Below are 20,057 nucleotides of genomic sequence, written 5' to 3' on the forward strand. Positions count from 1 at the left end.
AAGAAACGAAGAGCTTACCTGATATTCCCTCAAACCCTGCTCCCGGTGAAAGGTAAGCAAATTTAAAGGCACTCACTCACCTTCACGACAGGCCCCAAGCTGCCTCTAGGTCATCTCTAAGGTATAGGACGGCTGCCTGAGGCTAAATTGCGCTGTAAGAGTTAGTCAATTTCCCCTTAGCGCTGGGATTCTAGGGATATTGTTCTCTTCTTCAGTCATTTTGCTTTGCAGCAATGGGTGAGATGTTATGTCTCGAAAGTTGTGCCTCCCTCCTCTGCAACCCCCATGGAGAAGGATAAGAGCAGCAACGTCATGGAAATACTGTTATGACCCTTGTGGAAACAAACTACAAACAACCCAACTAAGACCAATATACAAAACTTCACTTTTATATTAGCAATCACACCAAAATCAACGTAAATTAAACATGAATTAACAGGAAAATTGCAATAATATGACCGATAAATTACACATAGCAGATACAAAGACATATCTCACACATTTCTCAGTCAGCCCATTCAGCACGTATCACATTCATTTCAGCCACAATATCCTTCAAAACGTTGAACTTCTTCAAATCAAATTCCATCTTCATTTCTCTAAAGCTTTAGCACCAAGTCTCATCAAACAACGGCATTACTTCACCCAATTTCCACAAATATAATTTTCACAGTCGACACATTTCCAGATCCCTTCTTCTTCACAAAACCCTGGTCATGTGGGGCCTGTTTGTGCACTATGCCAGTGCATAAAGGGTCCCCAAATCCAGATATAAAGCTTTGTTCAAGATCCGAGCTCCAGCAGCTTGCAGTCAAGTAGAACATAGAACATAGACCAGTACAGCACAGAACAGGCCCTTCAGCCCTCGATGTTGTGCCGAGCAATGATCACCCTACTCAAACCCACGTATCCACCCTATACCCGTAACCCAACAGCCCCCCCCCCCTTAACCTTACTTTTTTAGGACACTACGGGCAATTTAGCATGGCCAATCCACCTAAACCGCACATCTTTGGACTGTGGGAGGAAACCGGAGCACCCGGAGGAAACCCACGCACACACGGGAGGACGTGCAGACTCCGCACAGACAGTGACCCAGCCGGGAACCGACCTGGGACCCTGGAGCTGTGAAGCATTTATGCTAACCGCCATGTTACCGTGCTGCCCCTGTCTCTGAGAATCTCCCATTTATAGGACCCTGGGCTTTAAGTATAAAGGGTAAGAGGGCAAAAGTTAAGAGGCCATGATGAATCTTCATAAAATACTGGTTCTGTCCCAAATGAGTGCCCCTGGCCCAAATGTCAAATTCTGGGCACGACAGTTTAGTAAATTGACAACTATAGAGAGGGTGCAGAGAAGAGTTTAAAAATGGATCAAAAGATAAAGATAAAGAATAAATAAAACTCACCCATGGTGGCATTGATTGCCGTTGATTCGGGAGATTTCGCGCCCTTTTTGTTCACCAGGCGTGCAGGCGCGCTCCGGTCGACCGCGGTGCGCAGGCGCGCTCCGGCCGACCGCGGTGCGCAGGTGCGCGCCGGCCGACTGCGGTGCGCAGGCGCGCTCCGGCCGCCCGCGGTGCGCAGGTGCGCTCCGGCCGACCGCGGTGCGCAGGCGCGCTCCGGCTGCCCGCGGTGCGCAGGTGCGCTCCGGCCGCCCGCGGTGCGCTCTGGCCGACCGCGGTGCGTGCTCCCTTCTCTTCACGCTGCTGCCCCCATCCAATCGATGCCCGGGGCCAGCGCACCGTCGGCCTCCCCCTCTGCACGCCACTGGGTGAACCTCTGTTGCACTCCCTTTTTGGCAAATATATTCCTCCTCAGATAAACAGATCAAATTGCACACAATACTCCAGGGGTATTCTCACCAAGGTGCTATGCAATTGCAGCAAGACATCTCTCTACTCCTGTACTCAAATCCCCTTGTAACAAAGGCCAGCATACTATTTGCCCCCTAATTGCTTGATGCATCTTTGTTAATATAACACAATGCAAAGTAGCACACATAAAATACTTCAAATGTGGTCAAGGCTAACGTACCATTTGCCTTGCTGCCTCTGCATGTTAGCTTTCAGTGACTCATGAACAAGGCTACCCAAGGTCCTTTTGAAAGTGAACATTTCCCATCCTTTCACTACTTAAGAAATACTTTATTTCTGTTTTTTCTACCAAAGTGGATAAACTTACATTTCTCCACATTGTGCACCCTCTCCCAACTTTTTTGCCCATTAAGTCTTACAACACCAGGTTAAAGTCCAACAGGTTTGTTTCGAATCACTAGCTTTCGGATCACTGCTCCTTCCTCAGGTGAATCTGCCTTCCTCAAAGCTAGTGATTCGAAACAAACCTGTTGGATTTTAACTTGGCGTTGTAAGACTTCGTACTGTGCTCACCCCAGTTCAACGCCGGCATCTCCACATCATAACTTTTTGCCATTCATTTAGCCTCTCCAACTACTACTTCCAGATTTGTGATGACAGAATACCCCTGAAGTATTGTGTGTATTTAATCTCAACATCCAAATTATGGATATAGATTGTGTATAGCTGGGGCCCAAGCACGGATCCCGATGGTGTTCCACTCATCATGGTCTGCCAACCTGAAATTGACCCACTTATTCATACTGTCAGTTAGGCAGTTCTTAATCCATGCTGGTACAATCCTCACATTCCATGTGCTCCAATTTTGTTTATTAACCTCTTGCGTGGGATTTACACCCAAAGGTTCTCCCTTTATCAATTCTGCTAGTTATATCCTCAAAAAACTCCCAACAGCTTTGTTACAAAGAAATCCTTTCTTAAATCCATGTTGCCTCGACCATTGTTTTCTAAATGTCCCATTATCACGTCCTTACTATAGATTCTAGCATTTACCCTCCGACTGATGCTAGGCTAACAGATCTGCAGTTTCCCATTTTCTCTCTGCCTCCTTTCTTAAATTTGCCACCGTGCAAACTGCAGAAACCAGTCTGGAGTCTATAAGATTTTTAAAATGACCATCAACGCATCTACCATCTCTTCAACCACCTCTTTCAACACCCTGCAATGCAGATCATCAGGTCAAAGGGATTTATTTACATCAAATCCCATAAATTCCTTTTGCACTATTTAAAAACTAATACTAATATCCTGCAGTTGCTTATCCACGCTAGTTCCTCGATTCTTAATTATTTTTGGGAGGCTTTTAGTAGTTTCCTCCATGAAGACGGACACAGAGTATTTATTTAGTTTCTCAGCCCCTTCCTTATTCCCCATTATACATTCACCACTTTCATTACATTCGCTTGTAATGGACCCTCATTTGTTTTTGCTAAATTCTTCCTTTTCCATATCTGCAGAAGATTTTATAATCCAATTTATGTTTCTCCCTTGTTTACTCTCATTCTATTTTCCTTTTCTTAATATTTTACTCGGCTGTCCTTTTTACAGAATTCTAAAATGGTGTCTGGTGAAGGGGTGTAAATTGAGAGAGGTGGATACTCAGCGAGAGCTTGGTGTCCTCATGCATCAGTCGCTGAAAGTAAGCACGCAGGTACAGCAGGCAGTAAAGAAGGCAAATGGGGGGCAGCACGGTGGCGCAGTGGGTTAGCCCTGCTGCTTCACGGCGCCCAGGTCCCAGGTTCGAACCCGGCTCTGGGTCACAGTCCGTGTGGAGTTTGCACATTCTCCCCGTGTTTGCGTGGGTTTCACCCCACAACCCAAAGATGTGCAGGCTAGGATTGGCCACGCTAAATTACCCCTTAATTGGAAAAGAAAAATGAATTGGGTACTCTAAATTTATTTATTTTTTAAAAAGGAAAAAGAAAGTCAAATGGTATGTTGGCCGTCATAGCAAGACAACGTGAGTATAGGAATAGAGATGTTTTCCTACAATTGTATAAGGCTTTGGATATTATGGGCTGGTTTAGCTCACTCGGCTAAATCGCTGGCTTTTCAAGCAGGTCAGCAGCACGGTTCAATTCCCGTACCAGCCTCCCCGGACAGGCGCCGGAATGTGGCGACTAGGGGCTTTTCACAGTAACTTCATTGAAGCCTACTCGTGACAATAAGGGATTTAAAAAAAAAAAATGTTCAGTTTTGGTGTCCTTCTCTTAAGGAAGGGTGGAGGGAGTGCAGCAAAGGTTTACCAAGCTGATTCCTAGGATGGTGGAACTGTCACGTGAGGAGAGACCAAGTCGGTTAGGGTTATATTCATTGGAGTTTAGAAGAGAGAGGGGATCTCATAAAACCTTTAAAAATTCTAACAGGATTAGATAGGGTAGATTCACAAAGAAAGATCCCGGTGGTGGGGGAGTCCAGAACTAGGGGTCATAGTTTGAGGATAAGGGATAAACCTTTTAGGACTGAGGTGAAGAGAAATGTCTTCACCCAGAAAGCGATGAATCTCTGGAATTCACTCGCACAGAAAGTAGTGGGGCCAAAACATTGTATGCTTTCAAGAAGGATTTAGATTTGGCTCTTGGGGTTAAAGGGATCAAGGGATTATGGGGTAAGGCGGGATGAGGGTATTGAATTTGATGATCAGCCATGATCATAATGAATGGTGGAGCAGGCTCGAAGGGCTAAATGGCCTACGCCTGCTTCTATTTTCTATGTATGCCTCCAATCCTCAGGCTTACTCTTGTTTCGGCAACTTTACACGCCTCTTTCTTTGATCTAATGCAACCCTTGATTTGTTTCATTAGTTACAATTAGAACATTTTCCTGGCTGGGTTTTTGTGCGTTGAAGCAATGTATTCATTCTTTAAATGTTATCCATTGCCTCTCTACTGCCACATCCTTTAATATAGTTTCCCAATCTACCATAATAAATTTGCCCCTCATATCTTTGTTTAGATTTAAGACTCTAATTGCTGATTGAACCACATTACTTTCAAATGTAAATATACCACAGGCTGAGATGTCACTGTCCAGGATTGGCCGCGAGCACAGGCTTGAGTTTCACTGCATGTGACTACACTCTACAGTGTGCTGAACATGAATAACTTGAGATGAATACAGACATGTTTTATGAAGATGGCCAGACTGCAAAATTAAAGGGATAACACAAACCCTGGTTAGGCTATGTTTAGCATATAGGGGATAGTGTTGTTAGCAAAGTGGTCACAGTGTGCGCTCATCGGGAAATTATTAACAGCAGTTTATGACGGAATCAGTGACCAAACCATTACTTACAGTTTCTGAGGGATGGTCAACATCAACTTCCAAGTACAACGCACGGATATGGTTCTGTACATCGCTGTAAAACATGGCCTCCCAGAACTGGAGACTGGTCCACACCAGGTGTTCCTGTACACAGCTGTATGCAAACTGTGTGACACCAGAGCCCAGTTTCTGCAAACATTGAAGTTATCTGTTTACACGGTATATCTAACAGAGAAAAGTGCTAAGCCGCAGTCGCTGGTTGGAAAAGTAAACAGAGCTGCAAGTGATCACTATCAGCAGATCATAACAGATCTGCTTGCTGCGTCCTGTTCCCCGTGCAGTCCAGGGTCCGCCCGCCAGTCTCCCCGCACAACCCTGTGTCTCGATGCCGCCCCATGATTGCGTGCGGGTGTCTCTGTGCCGTCCCGTGTTTGCATGCGGGTGTTTCGGTGTCGTCCTGTGTTTGCATGCGGGAGTCTTGGTGTCGTCCCGTGTTTGCGAGAGCGTTTCTTGTGCCAACCCGTGTTTGCGTGTGTGTCTCTCTGTGCCGTCCCGTGTTTGCATGCGGGTATCTCTGAGCCGTTCCTTGTTTGCGTGTAGGTGTTTGTGCTGTCCTGCGTTTGCATACAGGTCTCTCTATGCTGTCCTCTGTTTATTTGCAGGTCTCTGTGACGCCCATGTTTGCATGCAAGATTCTCGGTGCTGTCTTTTGTTTGTCCACAGGACTTTCTGTACTATCCTGCGTTTTCTCGCATGCCTGTCGGTGCTGTCCTGTGTTTACGCACAGGTTTCTCTGTGCTGCCCTGTTTGCACGTCCTGTGTCTCCCACAGGCCTCTCTGTGCTGTCCTGTGTTTGCACACAGGCCTCTCTGTGCTGTCCTGTGTTTGCACACAGGCCTCTCTGTACTGTCCTGTGTTTGCACACAGGCCTCTCTGTGCTGTCCTGTGTTTGCACACAGGCCTCTCTGTGCTGTCCTGTGTTTGCACACAGGCCTCTCTGTGCTGTCCTGTGTTTGCACACAGGCCTCTCTGTGCTGTCCTGTGTTTGCACACAGGCCTCTCTGTGCTGTCCTGTGTTTGCACACAGGTCTCTCTGTGCTGTCCTGTGTTTGCACACAGGCCTCTCTGTGCTGCCGTGTTTGCACGCGGGTCTTTCGGTGCTATTGTGCGTGTGTGTATGTGTGTGTGCAGGCCTCTCAGTGCTGTCCTGGGTTTGCCAGAAGACCCATCTGTGCTGCCCTGTGCTTTTGTGCAGGTCTCTCTGTGCCGATTTGTGTTTGTCTACAGGTCGCTCAGTGCTTTTGTGTATGTTTCTGAAGACACACTTACCCTGCAGAAGGCTGTAACCAATGGGAGTAGAGCTGCAGCAACTAAATGTTCATCCAACGGTGTGCAATCCTGCAACAATAAAAAACTTGATTCAGGTCACTATTTTTGCAACACTGACTGACCCCACAGAAATGCTGTGAACTTCCTTCCTTCCCCTTCCAGGGTATTTGACCTACCGTTACCTCACAAAAGGGGTATGGTGGTAACCTCATCCTCCCTCAATCCAACACTTATGGGGGTGGTGGGGGGGGAGCGAAGAGCCGGAGGGATGAGAGAAAGATGAAGCTGGGGGAATTGGGGAAACATGAACGGCAGGATGGGAGAGTGGCGAAGTGGAAAGATCAGTCACGCGCAGTTATTTGTGAACAAGATTGGTCACCATAATACCTGCAGTGCACTGTTCATCATTCGGACAATGTAGTCGAACTGCTGATGATCAAGAACAGCTCGATTTTGCAGAACGTGTGAATTCAGCTCCTGGGTGAGACACTGCCGAGCAGCACGACCCTTCAGGGCTCTTAACATGGCAGGCAGCAGCTGTATAAATACAACAGATTTATAAATCAACTGCGGGAAGAAAATTCATAATACCCAATCGTTAAGCAACTGCTCCCAGCTATATGGACAAAGCTGCCTCTCTAAGCTATTCCAGAATGAACTCAGATTCTCAATTGTTTTTCACCATCAAAATAACATGGGTGAGATATAGAGTAAAGTTGCCTCTGCAATGTTTCATCAAATATTTCCAGGACAGGCACACGATTAGATAGAGCAATTACACAAGGAATTATTCATGGAAAACAAGAGAACGACAGAAGTGTTAAATAGGTATTTTGTGTCCGCCTTCATTGTAGGAGACGTCTAACTTCCCAAATATGATTAAAAATGAAGTGAAAGGGAGCGAGGGTCTTAAAACAATCATCATCAAAAGTAGTGACCGCAGAGGTCATAGAGACATTGATCATAATCTTCCAAAATTCCTTAGATTCTGGAAAGGCCACAAATAGCAAATGTAACACCTTTATTCAAGAAAGGCGGAGGGAAGAAAGCAGGAAAATATAGGCCAGTTAGCCTAAAATCTATCATGGGAAAATTGCTACCGAGAAGACTGTAAGTAGGATACTCAGAAATCATAATGAGAGGGTGGCACGGTGGCACAGTGGTTGTCATCAAATACTCCCAGGGCAGTTACAGGATAGAATAGATCAGAGTAAAACTCTCTCTACACTATCTATTTAATGTACTTCAGCACCAATCTTACGATTGCATCAGCTGTTTCACAGTTATTTACAGGCAAAATGTACAAATGAGTAGAAGTGCGATGTATCAGTGCCATTTCAAGTAGCAACTAAGAATCATTAGACATCACAACACAATTATCCAACAATGTGATAACACAATTGAATAACAGAGTATAAATTTACCTTTTTGGCTTCTAACATTTTGTTTTCAAATATGTAGGTTATACAATTCCTGACAACCTCTAACCTTCGAGCACTGTTGGCGAGGACGATACCATTTTGATCGATCATAGTAGCTTTAAAGAAGAAAAATTCTTTAAGGAAATATTCAGTTCCGTGAAACCTACCAGCTTTCACCCCACCCTCAGCAAATGTCAATATTGTGCTCCCTGTGCCCAAATTATCTTTGTATATACACACACCAAGAATAGCTTCAAGCCATCACAGTGAGATGAACTACACAGTAAACTCACCACTTGGAGGTCCCATAGGAGCCACACATTTCATCTCAGCTTTAACTGCAGGTGGGGCGTTCTTCAATTTGGCAGTGGCCTGGTCGATGATCCATTGCACTGTCCCCTCATCCAGGTGAGGGAAGGTGCTCTGCTGCACCCGCAGATGGGAGCCCTCCTTTGGTTTATGTATTTTGTGCATAGCAACTGCTGGGTAAGGGTTTTCCTGTTAGAACAACAGAATAGGGATGAAGACCTGAGAATATCTCAGCCGGTGCCACTCGCCCTTCACTTCTGCTTTCACTTACTCTGGAATCTCAAGTGTAAACCAAACCAAAAGAATTTCTGTATTCTGCAGCTACCCATCTATTTAGAAATACAAAAATCTGCAAAGAAAACTTCTGTCAAGCTCTTCATGCATCAATGGATAAACAGACCTGCAGCTAAAAGGGTGAACTCCACTTCCTTCCCAACAGTCTTAAAAAAACTGATGCAAATCCCAATTTTTAATTACAAGAACCACATCTGAGCAGGCAAAAGGTTCACAATTAAATGCTGAAATTATCAAATTCCCATCAGCATGCCCTCTCGGCCATTTCACCATGGGTATATTCCAAGGTCTCATGTGCTGATGAGCTGTTATCAAAGTTATTGATTTAGTTAGGGGACATACATTCCGGTGAAGCTGTTCTGAAATTTCTTTCACGTGTTTCAGAACTTTCTGTGCATTTCCCTCCTCCAATCGTATTCTCTCGATTTCATTTGCTACCAGCTGTAAACAGAATAAGGAAGCATTTACCATCTTCACCATTCTTCAGAATCAGAATCTAACATCAGATACAAATGTAGCACCATATCAGAGACCTGGGACTAACACAGGAGACTGCTTCTGACCAAGGTTACCTTCTCACCTGCCATCAGGGAGTCAGGCAAGGCTGCCTCCTCACACTTCAATGAGGGAGTGTCAATATTTCATATGTCCATACATGGTGAGGGTGGGAGTTACGGAAATATTTTCTCTCTCATGCCAGTGGGAAGCCTTGCAGCTTTGCCCTTTCATATGTTGGCAAGATATGTCATGGTCAATCTCCAGTGGGGATTCAGGTAAGGTCACCCTCCCAATTCTTTTGCCTTCTCCGCATAACCCTTGATCCCCTTATTAATCAAGAACCTATCTATTTCTGTCTTAAAAACACTCAAAAGTGATTTGACCTCCACAGGCTTCTGCAGCAAAAAGTTCCACAGATTCACCACCCTCTGGATGAAGAAATTTCTCCTCATCTCGGTTTTAAATGATCGTCCCTTCAGTCTGAGGTTGTGCCCTCTGGTTCTACTTTTTCCTACTGTGGAAACATCCTCCCCACAGCCACTCTATCCAGGCCTCACAGTATCCTGTAAGTTTCAATAAGATCCCCCTTCATCCTTCTAAACTGCAACGCGTACAGACCCAGAGTCCTCAACCACTCCTCATATGACAAGCTCTTCATTCCAGGGATCATTCTTGTGAACCTCCTCTGGACCCTTTCCAAAGCCAGCACATCCTTCCTTAGCTATGGCGGCCAAAGGTTCTCACAATACTCCAAATAGGATCTGACGAGAGCCTTATCCAGCCTCAGAAGGACATCCCTGCTCTTGTATTACTTTGTTTTGGACATGCCCAATATTCTGTCTCTAATTAAGACTTCCAAATAATAATAATAATAATTTAAGACTTCCAGGGAATCTAGAACTGGTTCAAAAATAAGGCAGTTCCCTTTTAAGATGGAGATGAGGAGGGCAGGACGACAGCACATTGGTTGGCACTGTTGCTTCACAGCGCCAGGGTCCCAGGTTTGATTCCTGCTTGGGTCATTGTCTCTGCAGATCTGCACGTTCTCCTGTGTGTCTGAGTGGGTTTTCTCCGGGTACTCCAGTTTCCTCCCACAAGTCCCAAAGACGTGCTCATTAGATGAATTGGACATTCTGAATTCTCCGTGTACCCGAACAGGTGCCGGAGTGCGACTAGGGAATTTCCCAGTAACTTCATTGCAGTGATAATGTAGGCCTACTTGTGACAATAATAAAGATTATATTATTTCTTCTGTCATACTGTCATTAATCTTTGGAATTCTCTAACTCAGAGACCAGTGGAGGCTGAGTAATGGAATATATTCACGGCTGAGATAGACAGATTTTTGATCGACATAAGAGTCAAGGATTATGGGGGAAGGTAGGAAAGTAAAGTCAAGGCGACAGTCAGATTAGCAAAGATCTTATTGAATGGCAGTGCAGGCTTACCCAGGGGTCAAATGGCCTACTCCTGCTCTTATTTCATATGTTCTTTTTTTCTGTCTCCACAAACCTCTTGCATCAGTGTTTTATTGACAAGTACGACACATGTTTAAAAATTGCAGCAGCCTGTGTGTTATACCCTTGGCAGCTATTAAAATTATTTGTAATCTTGTTGCATTAGTCATTGGACAGGCATTTCTAAACTGGTTTACCTTGATAAATTGAGGTCAATAGAATTATTATGATCATGTCACATAATCAGGCAGCAATGATCTGCATCGAAGGTCAACATTCTTAGAACATATTTGAAAAGATCAATTAAGAGTTACCTCATCAAACAAGTCACATGGTCGATATGGTGAACCTCTTTCTGATACGAATCGTGCAAAGGCCATTCCTTCGAGAACTTTGGTCAAAAAGTCATCATCTACTAACCCTCGTTGGGCCAAAAAGGCCACCTATACCGGCAGAGTAAAACAATCCATGAGTTTCCAACAATCCCATTAAACATTAACCAGTGCCAGAAACGTTGGTCACTTTTACCTTCAAGCCTTGAAAATTATAGTAATTCCAAAATAACCAATACAACCTTCATGGCCATTGACTGCTGTGATATCGCACCTACTGGTACACTCCATGTACTGTGTGATTATCTCCGAACTGGTACACACTCTGCATTATGCAACTGTCCTTCCATGAGTACGCTCCCTGTACTGTGCCATTGCACCTGTGCCAGTGCTCTTCTGTGCACTCACCCCTACTGGTACACTCCCTGAACTGCGTGATTGCCCCTGTATTGTGACTTGTACACTCCCCACTGCACCCATTATCCCTGCAATACAAGCCCTACACTGTGCAATCACCCCTACCAGTATGCCCCCTGTACTGCATCATTGCCCCATCGGCAAGCTCCCTATTCTGTGCTGTCACCCCTGCCAGTACACGGCCTGAACAGTGCCATCACCACTGCCGGTATACTCCCAGAACTGTGCCATTGCCACTGCCAGTACACGTCCCGTACTGTGCCAAAGCTCCTGCTGTACACTCCCTCTATTGTGCAATTACCCCCGCCAATACACTCCTAGCACTATTCAATTGCCCCTGCACCAGTATTCTCTATTGCGCGATCACCCCTGCACTGATATACTCCATTCTGTCTGATCACCCCTACCAGTAAAGTCCCTGTACTGTGCAACTGCTTCTGCCAGTACACTCTCAGTTTCATGCAGTTATTCCTGCCGACCCCTTGTCAGAACACGCCCTGTGCCGCGCAATTATCCCTGCCAGAACACACCCTGTGCAGCCCAACCACAGTCAAAACACGCCCTGTACATTGCAATTGCCCCTGCAGTGTGTGCAGTTTGATCACATTTGTTTGTACACTTCCTGTACTGTGCAATCACCCCTGCCGGTACACACAGTCTGATCACTATTCTGTACACGCTCTGTACCTCATGCACTATGATCCCTCCTGCCTGCATTCCATACCTTTCCACCATATATTATTTTTTGCCTCTCGATGTACCCTCCATACCTTGTGAAAACGAATGACTGGCTCCGGATGGATGCGGATAATTTGCAGACACCACCGATAACCTTGTAACAGCTGTGCAAACAAGCGCAGAAAGACAGCACGGATCTCCTTATCCTAGGAAAGCACACTTGAGTTAGCTTGAATATTAACTTCAGAGAACTAGTTACATGCAAGAGATCTTTAAAGCTTAATTACAGTAAGAATCACCGAGCGCTGACCATGAAACTAATTTCAGATAAGAGCTAATTAACCATTTGTTCAAACTCTGTGAGGAGCTGTACCATGCATGGTGAGAGGAGATTGCTCTATCACACAGGATCAAGTAAACACAAGAAAAAAGAAAAAATGACTTGCATCATCAGGACCATGCAACATCTTTCAGCGCACTATGGGTAATGAGTGTACTGACTTCACTGAGCCAGAGTTTGGTTCAAATCATGAAGTTGCTTTATATTCTATACCAAGCGAAACATCAGAATTTCTAGATAAAGACCGACCAAGATACATCTAGTTTGCTTTCTATCATCCTGGCAGCCATGGGTAACAATAATAGGAGTTCACTAATCACTGCAATCAATGAATCTCTCTCAATCAGTCTACAACAGACCTGGAGATGAGAAAAACACCCAGTAGTGGAAAGTTTTCAGAACCATAGCTCCAAAGTCATCTGTTCCTTCCAAGCCTGCTACATTCACCACATTTCCGGTCTCAAATCAGTCATAAGAGTGCATCTTAAAATGTTTTTTTCTGACATAGATTAAACAGAGTAACACTTAGAAACAAATTCCCCAGTTCAACCAATACAATTTATGGCTGCATTAAAACAACATGAACACATTATGTTGCATGGCAAGAGAGATCAACTTATTTGACGTAAACAGAAGAGCTCTACCACATCCTATCTTACAGCCAAAGGGAGAATGTTTTTACCCTGTAGATTTTTCACTACCTTATAGTTCAACATCCTGTTTCCAAAAGCAAGACTCACTTTTAGGCGTTAGTCTCTCTTTCTTTTAATCTCATTGTATAGAGAGAGATTAAAGGATTTCTGACAGTAATTGGTTGGGTGTATTTTCTAATTACCCAGACAAGTTAATAAATTAATTGTTTAGTTACTAGGAAAACAATTTCAACATATTAAGCACCATTTCGAGCTGACATCCAATTGTAAAGATTCTGCTTCTGCTATGGAACGCCAATCAAAATAATTCCTGAGAAATAATTTCTGCATTAGCTTAAGTTTTTCTAGCCGTTACCGATAGTTCAGACATTTTACTCCTCAGATGTGCCCCCGGATCTCCCCCTCCACATCTCCAGCACTTGATTCTCTCTTGTAACTGGAGACAGTACTCAAGATGTGGTCTGCTCAGAACATAGTACAGTTTGATCACAACTTGCTCTGACTTATTGTACTGTTTGGCTGCAGAGTTCAACATCCTTGCTTGATTGCTACTCTACATTGATGATAATAATAATCTTTATTATTGTCACAAGTAGGCTTATATTAAGACTGCAATGAAGTTCCTGTGAAAATCCCCTGGTCGCCACACTCCGGCACCTGTTTGGGTACACAAGAGGGAGAATTCAGAACGTCCAATTCACCCAACAGCTTTTGCTATGGAACACCAATCAAAATAATTCCTGAAAAATGATTTGTTCATTAACTTAAGTTTTTCTAGTCGTTGCCGATTTACCTTTCAGGAGTTGTGGGAGGAAACCGGAGCACTCGGACGAAACCCACGCAGACACTGGGAGAACGTGCAGACTCTGCACAGTGACCCGGCCTGGAATCGAACCTGGGACCTTGGTGCTGTGAAGCCCCAGTGTTAACCACTGTGCTACTGCGCCACCAATGGAGGGTATTTATTAAGATTCTCTGTGTCTCAAATTATTTAGCTAATCAAGCACCATTTAGGAGGACACGGTGTCCATTTTCCCTGTCAATGAGCAGGATCCAATTTAATTTCCCATTGCTTGGCCGACTTACATATCTTGTCTAATGCATTCTGTAATTTCTGAACTGCCTCTTTGATACCAATACCTCCTAATTTGATCATTAGAACGAGACTGATAAACTTCCAGTGATGGGGATGTGCTGAGAAGTCGCACATCAGGTGGCTCTCCTCCCGCAAACCTGAAAAACAGGCACTTTTAGCTCGAAAAACACCTGCAGACGATACAAATCATTCCCACATCTCTAACAAAACGAAGAAAGACAGCCAGCCCAGAGGACGAGTGGAAAAAGCCTGGGAAAACTGCAATCGGCTGAGCCGACCAGCGCACAAGGTGGCGAAACTCAGACTTCGCCAGAGTGAGGGGAACTGACCCGCCGCATGAGAATCCCCCCCCCCCCCCCCCCCCCCCCCCCCCCCCCCTCACCATGGGATGGATGGAGGACGTTCCTCTCAACAGAGTTGAAGGAACACCAAGAAGAAACAAAATCGGACATACAAGCTACGGTGAAGGGTGCGGTGGCCAAAGCTCTGGCGACCATGCAGGTGGCCCTGGACAAAGCCAAAAAACGACTGGAGGCCAAGGAGGCAACAATTAAAAATCTGGAAAGGGCAGCAAGAGCGACCGGATCATCGCCCTAGAAAAGGAGGTGGCAAGGCTGGTCGCGACACAAGGCAGCCAGAGAGGAAAGATCGAGGATCAGGAGAGCCAGTCAAGGCGGCAGAACCTACGAATCGTGGGGCTACCGGAGGGGATTGAAGATAGGAACCCCACAGACTATGTGGTCCAATTGCTGGACAACCTGGTGGGAAGGGACAGTTTCCCCAACCTGCCAGAAATCGACAAGAGCCCACCAGTCGCTGTGACCAAAGTCCAAAACCGGGGAACAGCCCAGGGTGATAATTGCACAAATGCACCGGTACCAACACCAGGAAAGAATCCTGTGCTGGGCCAGCCGTCCAAAAAAACTGCTGGAATGGTCACAAGATCCGGATCTATCAAGACATTAGGGTTGACCTGACCAAGCACAGGCCGAATTTAACAAAGTGAAGGCCGCGCTGTATAGAAACAGCGTTAGATTCGGAATGTTGTACCCAGCCAAGCTTTGGTCACGTATCAAGACAGGGTGCACTTTTTCACAGTTCCTGCAGATGCTGACAAGTTTGTCGCAGAGAGCGTACTGGAGAAGGTAGCAGTGGAAGCGATGAACAGCCCGCACAGCAACAGACTGCTATTTTTTTTTTTAAATTTAGAGTACTCGATTTGTTTTCCCAATTAAGGGGCAATTTAGCGTGGCCAATCCCGAATGACTCAGAGGATGATCAGCACAGCACTTTGGAGCAAGTGATGTCAGGAAAATAGACATGCACTCAAAAAGCACAACTAAGTTCCAAATATTGTTTTCTCCCAGAGTTCCATGGTAGGATGCATCATTGAGCATCAGTGTTGTAACCAATGGCTTTCTCAATATACTAAAATAATCTGGAATGGAGTAGAGGGGGTAGAAGGTCAAATCTTGCAGCAATAAAAAAAAAAGAATATATGGTTAATTGTAAAGGAAAAGAGGTGCAGGTTTTCTCTAATATGCTCTTCTCTGGCTGGCCTCCCACCTTTAACCCTCCATAAACTGAACTCAACAAAACAGTACTGCCCTTATCCTAACTCACACTGAATCCTGATTACACGTCACTCATGCTTGTTGACCCACAGTGGCTGTCAGTCTGGCAATGCATCAATTTTAAAATTCCCATCCCCATGTTTCCTTCGTGGTTTTGGTCCCTTCTTATTGATGCAATCTCCTTCAGTCCTAAAAGCATCCAAAGTTTCTGCTCTTCTCCAGTTATGACCTCTTGCGAGCGTGCAATTGCCACAGCTCCACCAAAGACACGTCATACCTTCAGCCAACTAGGCTATAAGTTCTGGAGTTCCTCCTTAAATTTCTCCACCTCGATACCTCTCACTCATCCTTTAAAACACTCCTTTCTAACTTATGTCTTTGACCAAGCTGATCATTTATCCTACTATCCCCTCAAGTGATGTGGTGTCACATTTTGTTTGTCAACTTTCCTGTGAAGCACTTTGGGACATTTTACTTTATTAAATGCAAGTTTAACTCAAGTTACCACAAATGCAAGCTGTTGATTGTAGATGGCAAAGCTTGAAAAGTAGTAGAGAAAGAGAGGCTCAAGGTATCAGATAGGTAAATTTTTCAAAGTTGGAAGAGGAGTTGATTACGATGTAAAATAAAAGCATTGTGATCCTATGTTTTACAAATAGAGATGTGGGGGGCAAAAGCAAAGAGATAAAGCCAATCATTGGTTAGATCCCAGTTAGAATACTGGTCCAGTTTTGGCACCATACTTTAGGAAGGATATTATGATCACAGAGTTTACGATAGGCACAGGATGATACCAGGGAAGAGGCTTTAGTTATTTAGAAAGATACATATTGTAACAAATCTCATCTTAACCTTGCTGTAAATTAGAAGTTTTAATGACGCTGAACGGCCTTGATAACACTAAATCAAGAATCACCTTTTCCACTGACTGCTAAACTACAACAAAGGCAAGAAGCAGAGCTTTTTAAAATTCAGATGCCTGTTAAAAAAATAGAATGTTCAACTGAAAACTAGAGTATGCAGAATCATAATCTTTAAAAAAGGAACCAGGTGAATGCTTGGAAAAGATCAAAATCAATAGGGTATGGAAAAGGATAGGTAAATGGGACTAGATGGATAACTGAGATTCAGCACAGGTGTGGCGGGCCTTCTCCACTGGAAGATCTTAATGCTCATCACTCCTCAGTCCCCTAATATTATTCGCATTTCTACAGAATTTGGAATAATAAAGGTTAACTTATATGGTTACAGATGGAAAATGATTTGATTAGTGCCTCTCACTGGCCTACAATGTAAATGAAGAGGCAAAATACTGTAGATTTTAGAAATCTGAATTTTTTTTTAAAATTTAGAGTACCCAATTCATTTTTTCCAATTAAGGGGCAATTAGTGTGGCTAATCCACCTAGCCTGCACATAGAACATAGAACGATACAGCGCAGTACAGGCCCTTCGGCCCTCGATGTTGCACCGACATGGAAAAAAACTAAAGGCCATCTAACCTACACTATGCCCTTATCATCCATATGCTTATCCAATAAACTTTTAAATGCCCTCAATGTTGGCGACTTCACTACTGTTGCAGGTAGGGCATTCCACGGCCTCACCACTCTTTGCGTAAAAAACCCACCTCTGACCTCTGTCCTATATCTATTACCCCTCAATTTAAGGCTATGTCCCCTCGTGCTAGCCACCTCCATCCGCGGGAGAAGGCTCTCGCTGTCCACCCTATCTAACACTCTGATCATTTTGTATGCCTCTATTAAGTCACCTCTTAACCTTCTTCTCTCTAACGAAAACAACCTCAAGTCCATCAGCCTTTCCTCATAAGATTTTCCCTCCATACCAGGCAACATCCTGGTAAATCTCCTCTACACCCGTTCCAAAGCTTCCACGTCCTTCCTATAATGAGGCGACCAGAACTGTACGCAATACTCCAAATGCGGCCGTACTAGAGTTTTGTACAACTGCAACATGACCTCATGGCTCCGGAACTCAATCCCTCTACCAATAAAGGCCAACACACCATAGGCCTTCTTCACAACCCTATCAACCTGGGTGGCAACTTTCAGGGATCTATGTACATGGACACCGAGATCCCTCTGCTCATCCACACTACCAAGAATTTTACCATTAGCCAAATATTCCATATTCCTGTTATTCTTTCCAAAGTGAATCACCTCACACTTCTCCACATTAAACTCCATTTGCCACCTCTCAGCCCAGCTCTGCAGCTTATCTATGTCCCTCTGTAACCTGCAACATCCTTCCGCACTGTCTACAACTCCACCGACTTTAGTGTCGTCTGCAAATTTACTCACCCATCCTTCTGCGCCCTCCTCTAGGTCATTTATAAAAATGACAAACAGCAACGGCCCCAGAACAGATCCTTGTGGTACGCCACTCGTAACTGAACTCCATTCTGAACATTTCCCATCCACTACCACTCTCTGTCTTCTTTCAACTGGCCAATTTCTGATCCACATCTCTAAATCACCCTCAATCCCCAGCCTCCGTATTTTCTGCAATAGCCGACCGTGGGGAACCTTATCAAACGCTTTACTGAAATCCATATACACCACATCAACTGCTCTACCCTCGTCTAACTGTTCAGTCACCTTCTCAAAGAACTCGATAAGGTTCGTGAGGCATGACCTACCCTTCACAAAACCATGCTGACTATCCCTAATCATATTATTCCTATCTAGATGATTATAAATCGTATCTTTTATAATCTTCTCCAAGACTTTACCCACCACAGACGTTAGGCTCACCGGCCTATAGTTACCGGGGTTATCTCTACTCCCCTTCTTGAACAAAGGGACCACATTTGCTATCCTCCAGTCCTCTGGCACTATTCCTGTAGCCAATGATGACCTAAAAATCAAAGCCAAAGGCTCAGCAATCTCTTCCCTGGCTTCCAGGAGAATCCTAGGATAAATCCCATCAGGCCCCAGGGACTTATCTATTTTCACCTTGTCCAGAATTGCCAACACTTCTTCCCTACGCACCTCAATGCCATCTATTCTAATAGCCTGGGTCTCAGCATTCTCCTCCACAACATTATCTTTTTCCTGAGTGAATACTGACGAAAACCCAAACATCTTTTGGGTTGTGAGGGCGAAACCCACGCAAACACGGGGCGAATGTGCAAACTCTACACGGACAGTGACCCAGAGCCGGGATCGAACCTGGGACCTCAACACCATGAGGCAGCAGGGCTAACCCACTGTGCCACCGTGCTGCCCCAGAAATCTGAATTATTAACCAAAACACCCATATCAGGTAACATTTGTGGAGATAAGGGGGAGCAACTTGTCAGACCGAGAATGTTGACCACATTACACTGATGACCTATCAACTTGCAATGTAAAGTACAATTTATGTTTATTTAGCAACATCAAGATTAACCATTGCAGAGTCACTATTTAGTCAGCAGAGTAAGGGTTGATCTTCAACTGTACATGGTTGCTGTTTATTCAAGTTGAGGGTCACCCATTATAACTGGACAGGGCTGCTGCTTACTCACATGGACTCACTGCAATTGTAGAGTTACTGTTTATTCCGGAAAGGAGCCACTTCCGGTGGCGGCCATGAGCTGATCGGTCTCACACAGGGTGGCTCCTGCTTTTAGGAGTTGGTTTTGATCCTTCCAGTTAATGCGTTATTTTTGTGCAAAGTTAGTGGAGGGTGTTGGTTTCTCCCCCAGTGTGCAATGCCGGCGGGTAATGCCGGCGAGTTATCACACCCGTTAAAGTTAGTACAAGCCCTGGTTCAAGAGTTGTACGATACACGTGGCGCAGCAACAATGGAGAAAATGGCGCAGGGGGAAGCAGTGCCGTCATCTGCCATAATGCCAGTGGGGCAGTTGATGGATTTTATCAATGGGGAATTCCGGCAACAGTAAAAAGCGATGCAGGAGGACTGGTCCAGGGTGATTGAGGGGGCAGTAGCCCCTCTTCGCGGGGCGGATGGGGTGGAGAAACGCTTGGAGTCACAAGGTGCGATGATCCGAAAGATGGAAAGGGCGGTGTCGCACCATAATGTGTTGTTGGAGGCAGATATGGTAATACTGGGGAAGCCTGCAAGGTGCTGCCGCGAAGGTGGATGACCAGGAGAATCAGTCCGGGTAGCAGAATCTTCAAATTGTAGGTCTGTCAGCGGGTGCAGAGGGAGCATGTGCCATGGACTATGCTTCAAGGATGTTCGGGAAGCTGGTTGACGAGGGGGTCTTCGAGAAGGCCCGGATGTGGATCGTGCCCATGGGTCACCACAACAGAGGCAGAGAGCAGGGGAGCGGCAGCACGCAGTGATATTCCAGGAGAAGGAGAAGATTCTGAGGTGGGCAAAGGCAACTCGAGACTGTAGTTGGGAAGGGAATCAGATTCAGATTTTGGAGCTGATCTGGCCAAACAACGAGCAGGGTTTTATAAGGTCAAGGCAGTGCTCATTTGGAACAAGGTCCCGTTTAGGGTGCTGCCAAACTTTGAGTGACTTTTAAGGGCAGTTAACATTACTTG

General features: G+C 45.0%; 1 protein-coding gene across 8 annotated transcripts in view; it reads right to left on the reverse strand.

Annotated features, from left to right (window-relative positions):
• Window positions 1-20,057, reverse strand: part of sbf1 (SET binding factor 1) — a 198,636-nt gene that overhangs the window by 54,335 nt on the left and 124,244 nt on the right. For all 8 annotated transcript variants that reach the window (XM_038811644.1, XM_038811641.1, XM_038811642.1 and 5 more), the window contains 8 exons: window positions 11,968-12,081; window positions 10,763-10,891; window positions 8,836-8,934; window positions 8,184-8,388; window positions 7,894-8,006; window positions 6,857-7,006; window positions 6,470-6,538; window positions 5,171-5,329 (listed from right to left, as the gene is read on the reverse strand). In XM_038811644.1, coding sequence (XP_038667572.1) covers window positions 5,171-5,329; window positions 6,470-6,538; window positions 6,857-7,006; window positions 7,894-8,006; window positions 8,184-8,388; window positions 8,836-8,934; window positions 10,763-10,891; window positions 11,968-12,081 — 1,038 coding nt within the window. The remainder of the gene's footprint in view (window positions 1-5,170; window positions 5,330-6,469; window positions 6,539-6,856; window positions 7,007-7,893; window positions 8,007-8,183; window positions 8,389-8,835; window positions 8,935-10,762; window positions 10,892-11,967; window positions 12,082-20,057) is intronic.

The sequence above is a fragment of the Scyliorhinus canicula genome, chromosome 11, assembly GCF_902713615.1.
Source record: "Scyliorhinus canicula chromosome 11, sScyCan1.1, whole genome shotgun sequence".
Taxonomy (NCBI): Eukaryota; Metazoa; Chordata; class Chondrichthyes; order Carcharhiniformes; family Scyliorhinidae; genus Scyliorhinus; species Scyliorhinus canicula.